Source organism: Nematolebias whitei, chromosome 3, assembly GCF_014905685.2.
Source record: "Nematolebias whitei isolate Nwh7 chromosome 3, NemWhi1, whole genome shotgun sequence".
Lineage (NCBI taxonomy): Eukaryota > Metazoa > Chordata > Actinopteri > Cyprinodontiformes > Rivulidae > Nematolebias > Nematolebias whitei.
The window spans coordinates 6,303,503-6,314,252 of record NC_056500.1 but is presented as its reverse complement, the minus strand read 5'-3'; the positions used below and the strand labels follow the sequence as shown (position 1 = coordinate 6,314,252).

General features: G+C 36.3%; 1 protein-coding gene across 1 annotated transcript in view; it reads left to right on the top strand.

Annotated features, from left to right (window-relative positions):
- The window catches only part of LOC119407652 (regulator of G-protein signaling 8), a 19,705-nt gene extending 10,575 nt beyond the window's left edge, over positions 1-9,130 (top strand). Inside the window, exons 3-6 of the mRNA XM_037674473.1 lie at positions 2,946-3,056; positions 4,331-4,392; positions 8,074-8,240; positions 8,780-9,130. Of these exons, the coding sequence (XP_037530401.1) occupies positions 2,956-3,056; positions 4,331-4,392; positions 8,074-8,240; positions 8,780-8,974 (525 nt within the window). The 5' untranslated portion in view covers positions 2,946-2,955 and the 3' untranslated portion in view covers positions 8,975-9,130. The remainder of the gene's footprint in view (positions 1-2,945; positions 3,057-4,330; positions 4,393-8,073; positions 8,241-8,779) is intronic.
- Positions 9,131-10,750: the final 1,620 nt, after the last annotated feature.

Here is a 10,750-nt window from a genome sequence, read left to right as displayed (position 1 = left end):
AAAAAAAAAAAAAAAAAGAAAAAGAAAAATCATATTATCTAAATATTCCAATTCAAACACAAATGCACTTGTTTTGTGTTTGTTTTGCTTTTTCTAGCTCACAAGTGCGTCAAAACATCCTGTCATGAGTAAATGGGAGAAAACAAAGTGAAGTTTTGAAAAGTCTTGGAATTTAATAGATTCCTGAAGCCCATTAATTCAAGCAAATGGCTTTCAGCTTGGTAATAAAACATAAATATTATGTACTGTTATGAATCTAATGTCCAAGCATCAAATCAGTCCATTCCTCCATTATTCTGCTGCCCTAATTTTATCAGAAAGATGGGAATGATGTACAGGCATGTCGATGAAAAAATGGCTTTATGTAAGTAAGTAAGTAAGTAAGTAAGGAAGGAAGGAAGGAAGGAAGGAAAACAGTTAGCAAGCCTTTTATCCTTTGATATAATAATAAAGAATGTTTTAAAGATGAACATCTGTACTATTAAGGAATCTTTATTCTTACATATTCTTAAACTTGTTTTTCATACATTTCTAAACACTTTTTTTAAAGTGTTTAAAAAACATTTGTAAAATAGTATTCATGCACATGCAGGCTCACTGATTGGTGAGCTCAAATTGTATGTTTTGCTTTATTCAGATACATTTACCAGTAATTGTTTTCATTTTGCACAGTTTTATTTTTTTATCTAAAAAAAAAAAATTGCGTGTAAAAAGTACATAAATATCTACAAATACTCATAGTGCTTGCATGAAGGCGGCTTGCTGAAAATAATACAAATTGAAAGTCGACATCAGAAATGCGTAAAGAGGTCAGATAAATGTGGATCACTGGGACAGTGCATTTGAATTACTTGTTATGGTCATTAATTGTTTCTTACATGTTCAGATCATTATTTAGATGTATTCAACAATTTAATAATGATCCACAAATGTGCCTTTGTTATTATTATTATTATTATTGTGCATGTGCATTTATTTATTTATTTAATTAATCATACAATATGATCTATGTACTGCACTTTTATTCATTTCCCATTGAAAGATAGGTGAAGATGTTTCTTAATTGATCCTTCTGTCATTATCCACCTACTCCCTGATATTTTTTTTTTTTATGCTGTTTTTGTCTTACGGTAATTTCTTCTATACATAATGTACCAAACTGTCTTTTGTCTGACTTCCCTAATGTTCCCGCTTGCTCTCAAATAGAGTTGTTTTGATTTAAAAACCCAAAGATAGGTACAGCAGCTAATCAGCTTTAGAGCACCACTGACCAAGAAAAAAACAACATTTTACTCGCCAGTTATGTGAAATTAACCACAAAATGGGCTCAGCACATTATACACATGTAATTCTGAACGTCTCTCTCTGTCTAAGCTTAAGTTATATACTTTAATCCCCCCACCCATTATTTAATTGCAATTGTATATGTTTAGTAAACAGGTAAAAATGGTTGTACATAAATAGATCTAATTGTAATTAACTGTACACAAAATGCCAAATTCTGATTATAATGCTCTTATAAATAGAGTAGAACATATCCAGTGCTAAAGAAGCGCACTGCTTCTGATAGAGCATCTTTATAACCATGCCCCATCTGGCATGACCCATGTGTCCCAGAGGCAAAACATGACAAACAGAACATGACAGGAACAGTATACAAATGACTCGGGACAGACTGTGACAAGAGAGGACGGTTTAATTCGCTGTGTTTAGATATATGAGTGAAACTTCCTTTAAAAAAAAAAAAAAAAAAATCAGAATAAAAAAAAAAGAAAATTTAAATCTAATAGAACGTTTCAAGTAGTTCCTAACAACAGGGATACTTAATAAATATACAATAATTGAATAAATATATTCATCACATATAAATATTTTAATAGATATAGTCAGTACACAGAATATATTAAGCTTATGTAACTATTGTGTATATATCAGGCAAAGAAGTCAATCTAGGTGTAATAAAAAAAGGAGGTTGTTCATCCAAATGTCATTTACGTATGTTCAAAGTTTGCCTCATGCTTCATTTTGTGTCTCTTTGTTTTACACGGCAGTCGTTTTAATTATTTATCATATGCACAAAAGGCTTCTCTCTAATCAAGTTGGTCGTTTCTGGTGTGACTGAAGATATTTGTAGAATCTAACAGTAACAAAATATAAATTTTGCCTGTATATTTACTTTACCTGCTGGCTTTTATTTATTTTATTTTATTTTATTTTTTGCTTGTTTTGTTTTTGCTTTGAAGGAGGAGAATTTATTAAAACTATCCATCCATCAGTCTATTATCTTTACCCACTTCTTCCTTTTTGGATGGCAGGGGTCACAGGTGCCCATGTCCTGCTTTTACTGTGCAAGTGTCGGGGGACACCTTGGACAGGTCTCCAGTCCATCACAGGGACACAAAGAGACAAACAACCATTCACTCTCTCACTCACACCTAGAGACACTTTAAGAGTTACCAATCAGCCTAACATGCATGTTTTTGATCTGTGGGAGGAAACCGGAGTACCCGGAGAAAACCCACGTATGCACGGAGAGAACATGTAAACTCCACCCAGAAAGGCCCCTGGACCGGGGTTTGAACCGGGGCAACCCGCTGAGAGGCAGCAGCTCTAGCAACTGTCCCACCGTGCAGACCTTTATTAAAACTATTATATTCAAATATTTGCTAAAAAATAATATTTTCTCTTTGCCCATGGATTTAAGCAGAACATGAATTGTTATTGGACCACATTGTTGCGTTTTTAACTTATTTATTTTAATACTGTATATTGATGTTTGGATAAACTGCACAGCGCTCTGGTCAACTTCAGATGCTTTTTTTTTTATGAATATTTGAAAAATATACACATTGACGTTTTTTTTTTTCATTATAATATTTAGTCATGCATCAGAAAACAGAAGTGGTCAGATGGTATCCAGGTGTTTTAATGTGTGTTTCCAACAGGTTCTGCACCATGAAGACCAGACTCGGCTGCCTGTCCAAAAAATCTGACTCCTACAACGATTTCTCTGAGTTCCTACCACCTGCCCATGAGACCACAGCCAGGTGTCTCAAGTGAGTCATAAAAAATAATCATTAATTTATAATATTCATCTTATTTTCTTGACAACTTTACTCGTGGAATAATCATATTAGTACTTTGCTGACATTATTTAAGCTAATCAGTGTTTTTGTGTTTTGTTTGTTTGTTTTTTTAAATCTACATTTAGCTAAATATCAAGACTATTTAACATTTGATTCAACTAATAGTGTCGAGAGCCTTACATAGTTAAAACATAGTTATTCACAAGGAAAATAAAAGTGTTATAATAGTGTTCATTATCGACAAAATGTGTTTTTAAATTAATTTCAAATAATAAGAAAATTGATTCAGCTTGATTTTAACTATGTCATGAACCATAAGGGTGATGAATATAATAAATTAATAAATCAAGCTGTTTCAATAAGGAGCTATTTCTACAGTACTTGTCAAAATATCTAATAGAGCAGAACCTCAAAATAAGCACTGGAATAGGTTCAGGAATATGTTATAAGTGATCCAATCGATGTAAATCAACCTTGTTTGGTGAACATATGTTAATAGTATGAGCATGTATCAATCACTCTGTCCTCTGCGTCCTCTGTCCTCACTCCAACTACCTCCATGTCCTCTCTATCTGCATCCATATATCTCCTCTTTGTCTTTTTCCTGGCAGCTGCATTTCTAACATCCTTCTACAAATATAACCACTGTCCGTCCTCTGGACATGTCCAAACCACTGTCCGTCCTCTGGACATGTTCAAACCATCTGGGTCTGGTCTCTCTAACTTTATCAACCTGTGCTGTACCTCTGATGATCTCATTCCTAATCTTATCCATCCTTGTCACTTAAGGAGAACCTCAACATCTTCATTTATTCTATTTCCAGTTCTGTCTCCTGTCTTTTTGTCCATGTCTCTGTCTCCAGACCATACAACATAGCTGGTGTCACCACTGTCTTGTAAACATGACTGCATGAACAAAATGCTGTTTTCATGTTCATGTTAGAGAGAAGGTGAAAAGGTCAAATGTTGCTAATGCTTTTGCCGGCATTTTGCTTCACTTATTTGCAGTGATGTAAAGGTCACGTTCATTTTGTCATTCACTTATTAATGCCCTAAGATCCTTGAGTAATTCATAGCTTTGCAAGGGGAAAAAAAAACATTATTGAGCAGAAGCTAAATCATCCAGTGAACTCAGCTGTTCTTTAATAATTTATTCAGTACCACGTATTGTGAGAAAAAACATGGAAGCACAGTGGTGGATAAACATCCTAACTGATCTCTTCCCATTGGCTTTCTTTCTTCAGACTATCAACAGACGAGGTTGTTCGATGGTCTGAGTCTTTCGATAATCTTCTTGGTCACAAATGTAAGTGATTTTTTTTTTTTTCATCTTACAGTTAGCAAAATAAATTTAAGGTGAACCTAATGCAACTGTCTTCATCAATTTATCTTTTAGCTTCACAAAGTCCAACTGTCTCCCTTTGAAACCAATTCTACTTGTGATGGTTCCTTACCACTGAAAGGGTCACACAAATATATCAGACAGGACACAAAGTGATCCAGTCTGTTCCCCAATGCCCTTCTGTACAGTTTCATTTCATTTATTTTTCCTTCTGGCTAAAATGCTATATGACCTAGCCTTGCTGACTTTCACCTGCTGAACTGACAGATTAGAGAGCATAACTTAGTTTGGACCACATTTAAGGTGAGAGATTCAACCAAATGAAATAATATAACAGGCCACCTGCATGCTAAAACTATAATTTTATATATGACTTACCAACATATTAAGCATGTGCAAATAATAAAACAAATAAATTAACAATGAGTGAAGCTGCACTATGGCTGCTTACATTAATACTGCTTGTTAGGCCTAATACATTTAGAATTGAGGTTTCTTTAACAGACTAATTAAACTGTTGTTACATATTTTATGCCTAATATTGGCTTATTTTATTCTTTTTTTGTGTGTGAGAAAATAAATAGGTTTAAATTAAATAATAAAGTTGTATATAGAGACAATCAGCTGTTGCTATATGAAAAATGATTGACTGGAGAGAGAGGACAAACATGGTTTCTCAAACTTTCCTGGGGTGAATGAATCTGATGGGGTCCACTGCTGACGGTGTTCGCTTGATAAAAAGGAATGGCTATCACAAAACCAACATTGCTTTTGGATTTCCTAAAACAGCATCAGTTCGTGACAGTTTGTTAGTGACCACTACAAGCTGCAAAACCAACACATTAACAAGTGAGAAGCTTTATTATAAATAGACACTCCAAATAAGACAGAGACACTCACACAGATGTGTTCAGACTGAGGTGATGACATAACACCAGGACTGAACACATAAAATGTAATTTGTGGCCCAACGGAAGCATAAAGCGTGTTAGAGGCGAGAACTGAGTCTTCCCTGGGCAGAAAGAGAGCAGCACACCTGTGCACCTTGTTTCAACTGAGCAAGCTTTACAGAGGGCCACCACTTTATGTGCATGAACAGACACAGGCACACACGCATATACCATTACATAAGTAATGACAAGACAAAAGGGGCAGAGTACTAAATGTTCCCCTGGAGGAATATTGCATTCACACAAGCCTTAATTTGATTGAAAAGGATGAATAGTGCATTAAACCTGACTGGGTTTTGCTTTTAACCTTCAGAGTGTAAAGCTGATTTCATGGGAAGCAACTTGCCCACCCTGCCCGCTCTCACATGTTTGCTTAATGCACAAACGATGGTGGCCCTGACGTGTAAATGAACATTTATTTTAAAAGAAAAAAAAAACTGAATTACATTTCAAAAAATGAAATTACATTTGGAAAAAAAAAAAAAAAACACAACAACATTTGGAAAAACAGAATGACATTAAGCCAAAGCGAGAGCGGTGTTAAAATGGAATTGCATTTGGGGCAGCACGGTGCAGCAACAGGTAGAGCTGCTGCCTCTCAGCAAGAAGTTTGCCAGTTCAAATCCTGGTCCAGGGGCCTTTCTGGGTGGAGTTTGCATGTTCTCTCCGTGCATGCTTGGGTTTTCTCCGGGTACTCCGGTTTCCTCCCACAGACCAAAAACATGCATGTTAGGCTGATTGGTAACTCTAAATTGTCTCTAGGTGTGAGTGAGAGAGTGAATGGGTGTTTATCTCGTTTCTCTCTATGTGTCCCTGTGATGGACTGGAGACCTGTCCAGGGTGTCCCCCGCCCCTCGCACAGTGAATGCTGGACATGGGCACTGGCGACCCCCGTGACCCAAAATGGAAGAAGCGGGTAAAAGATAGATGGAATATTGTTTAAAGCTCTGACATTAAATGCAGTAGGCAATATGTGACCATACACTAAATGCTTGACTTGTAATGTAAATCCAGTCTTACCTTGTTTAGTTGACCAAGTTGTTAATCAAGCACTAACGATTAGAGATTTGTCTGTCACTGGCAGTAGATTTAACTTCCTGATAGTATTTGTCCAAATCAGAAGCTAAATGACAAACTGCAAAAATGTCATAAAATATCTGAATCACCTTTAAAGATTCACATTTATGTAAGGCCCTACCTATGTTCTGCTTCAGCCGTATTCAGCTCACCATTATCATGCCTAATCATCTCCGGGTTTTACCTGTTAAGCACTCTCCAGCCTCTGTCACACTGCCAGATTATCGATCACCCTGCGCCAGAAGTAATCCAGCACTCCTGTCCCTGCTCTCTAGGGCTTTTGTTGTCAACCTTGTTTCACGGCCATAGATAATTCCCTTTTTAGCCTTGCCCTTGAAGGACACTTCTGCCCATTTGAATTCTGGACACAGACTCTCAATCTGCTTCTTGACTACTGATTTTCACCTGAACCCTTTTGATATTGCCTCATCTGCCTTTCTGTGAATGACCACCGCCTGATTATTGACCTCATTTCTGGATGCTGGATTAAGAATCTGTGTGTAAGGATTGATTGTGTCTGTGTCGCCCTCTGCATCATCTCATGAATCGGAGGAGCATTTGTTGGACTCCCCAGTCTAGTGCCCACACCACATGACCAGGCTGTGTCTTCGTTTTTCCAAACCCCATCACCTTCTCTGACATCAGTGAAGCAGCTGCACCTCAGACTGCGTTAAAGTGTTGCAGGTTAATGGATTAAGCATTTAAAGCCCTCTCAGTCACCAAGCAATCCAAGTCAGCAACCTGTTCTCTCGTCCCTCAGAGTTTCGAGTGACAAAAGATTTTCTGAGCAACTTTAATGACTAAATTAATAAATTAATTTCATTATAACTTACACTCCTGTGTCATGGCTGAATTCTCAGGCCCTCTCTGTGAACCATGACATCATCTTTTGTTTTATTATTATTGCATGGTCCAAAGGACAAAGTTGCTTTGTTTGTATCTCAACGGTATGTTTTTATTCCTAAGACACTTCTCTGTTTTACAATAGAAAATACCTTAAATGCAGATTACCATTATTCATATTATTATTATAATTAATTAAAAACACTTTAATTGCTTCACACTAAACACTTCAAAATAAATAATGCAACTGACAAGAGTGATTGTCCTTCTTTTATTGCATAAAATTATTACGGCAAAATGTAAGAGCATTTTATTTGTCAACTCAAATAAAGTACCACATTATGCATTGTGATATATCATTTTTTTTTAAATATCTTGAGCTGTAGTGATTGTTTTTCAGTGTTCGTTTTGGCAAGCATAGTGTTGCAGTAAACATGAGTTTATATTATTAATGAGGCAGCTTTCCCTGTTCTCGCCAGTTTGGTCAGGCAAACAGCAGAAAATGAAGGGGTAGAAATAAAATGTCAACATGACACAGGCTTGTAGAAAAACATGCTCTTCCTCTGTTAATGTCAACAGAAAATTGGTCACTTACCTTGATTGATGAAGAAAACAACATTTCAAAGGGGTGTATTTTGTGTTTGTTTGCATTTCAAACACAAAATGTTGTTTTTTGTTATACCAGCACACATAACTAAATCTGATCACTATAATTATAATTCACTATCAAATTCAGTGTTGTTCTTGTTTTTTGTTTTATTTTTGTCATTTCTAGATGGGCTGGTTGCATTCCGAACATTTCTCAAGTCGGAGTTCAGCGATGAGAATATTGAATTTTGGATGGCTTGTGAGGACTACAAAAAAATCAAGAGCTCAACAAAACTCGTTTCAAAAGCAAACAAGATATTTAAGGAGTTCATTGAAGTTCAGTCACCAAGAGAGGTGTGTTTCCATGATCGGTGTTACATATTTACCTTGAAAACAATCAAGTTGTCAAAATATGAATGAAAAATGAATTGTTAAAAGTTAACCTCAGTCATATTTCAAATAAACCCACTTTTTCTTTGAGATGGATATTAGGAGTGTGTTTGTCATAAAACAAGAAAAAAGGCTGAAATACCTTTTGAATAAATATTCCTCAAAAAATTATTACTTTCAGTCTCAGAAGTAAAATTAATGGGCTGCATTTTATCTTACATAACCCAGAGTGCATATATGGAATACAGTTCACGATATTGAATAAAGTGTGAATCAAATCATAGTTGTATTGTTGCATGAGCTGTTTTGAAAATCAGGACTTGTGTGTACAGATTCTATAGAGTTTATATAATTTGTAACTATTATTTTTGTCTGGATACGGTTGTTTGAAAATAACCTGATATTTCATATTATTGTAAAAGTGAGATTTGTGGTTATACAATAGGAAAAAAAATATGCATTTTGAGACTTTTTCTTGAACGTATGTGTCTTTTACCTGACAGGTAAACATTGATTACCGTACCAGGGAGAAGACAAAAGCGAGTCTGGCAGATCCGTCTCCAACCAGCCTCAACGAGGTCCAAGGAAAAATCTACAGCCTCATGGAGAAAGACTCGTACCCACGGTTCCTCAGGTCCAAGATGTACCAGGATATAGTCAACAGGGCACATGCACAAGGCCAGCGGCGGTCTGTCTGACTGCACATCAAAGTGGACATGAAACTGGACCTACACTGTAGAACAAATGGTAACCCTTTGACGTCTAAGTAATACTGTGAATCGGCAAGAATGGGATGACCTGCTTGACTGTTCCCTTTACACCAGCTCCATGCATGCACTCTCTGTAAATGACCCATGTCTGTGAAGACTGCACTGCACATTGAGGAAATAACTGAGTGATAGCTGCAAAGAAATTGTAGAAGTTATATTTATTGCACTATATACCATGTCATGTATTGTTTCAATGTTAGACCTGCATTTTGTAGCTAATGGAAGAACAACAAAGTTAAAAACACATGTAAACAATGACATAAATGGTCCAAAGTTTAGAGATAAAGTTAATAGTGTACACCTATTGTGGTATTATGGAACAGCTGGTGGACAAATGTTGTGTTTGTGCATCACCATCCATGATTATATAAAGCACTTTGATAAAGCGTATAATATTTTAAATGCATATAAAATCTGTGTATATTTGGTTATACCATTTTATATAATGGTAATTAATAACTAATAATTTGGGAAGGCTTAAAGTAAGCCCTCCTGTCAGGAGCAGAAACAAATGGCACTTTTTTTTTTACGTTTCCTTGGTGATTGTGTTGTTACAGCAATAAATTACAATAGGGTTTTGGGGAAAGATCTAAAATTTGTCAAAAAGTCCTACACTCTGCACCATGCGTTTGTTTTTAAAAAACACTGTCTCCATTTTGATGCTTATTTCCCTCTTGTGTTGCTCTATGTGCACTCGGTACTGTGCGTGCTGGTTAAGGTTTTACTGAGCAGTCATCTCAGATCAAACATGGCGGATGGTGCTGTGAAGAAAAATAAAACTGAATAAAAATTAGCATCCACAACCTAAAACTGTTTAGCATCTAATTGCTTGTTTTTCCCCCCATTGTGTATGGACACTGTAGTTCTTTGTCTTTTTTTTTTTTTTTTTTTGTGGCATGGTGTTGCAGTTGGTAGCGCTGTTGCCTCTCGGTATGAAGGTCGCCAGATCAAATCCCGACGTGGGGACTTTCTGGGTGGAGTTTTCATGCTCTCTCCATGCATGCAAGTGTTTTCTCCGGGGACTCCGGTTTCTTCCCACAGATAGGTTAATTGGTAACTCTAAATTGTCCATAGGTGAGTGACAGTGTGAATGGTTGTTTGTCTCTCTGTGTCCCTGTGATGGACTGGAGACCTGTCCAGGGTTTACCTTGTCCCTCGCACAATGACCGCTGGACATGGGCACCACTGACTATCGTGACCCAAAAGGATGAAACAGGTAAAGATAATGGATGGACAGTGTTGATGGATACATACAAGGTGCACAGCGCATGCATTTATAAGCATATAAATGGATGGATGTTTGTTTAGTTTATTTTGTTCAAAATGTTGCAATAGACAGCTAGGGGTCAAAGCAAGCTGCTTTTACTAACAAAAGATCAGGATATTAGGAAAAATAAATCTCATTACAGCAAATGATTGGGATATATTGGATTAAAACCTAAAATTAAAATAAAATCAAACACTAACTATTTGCCAACAGTTTTACTGTATGGACTGCACTCCGCTTACACTGCAGTGTGTGCATGTTTACAGTAGAGGCCAATTGACTATTTTTTTGTTCTTTTCTATACAGATTTATTTTGTGCTTTGCATTATTCTGGTCTGTTAAATGTTAAAAACTTAACACTTTCTTGTCAAGCCCTACCACTATTTATCTTACCACTTGCGTGAGCTGCACACTATTGTTTACAAGTGACTAGACCT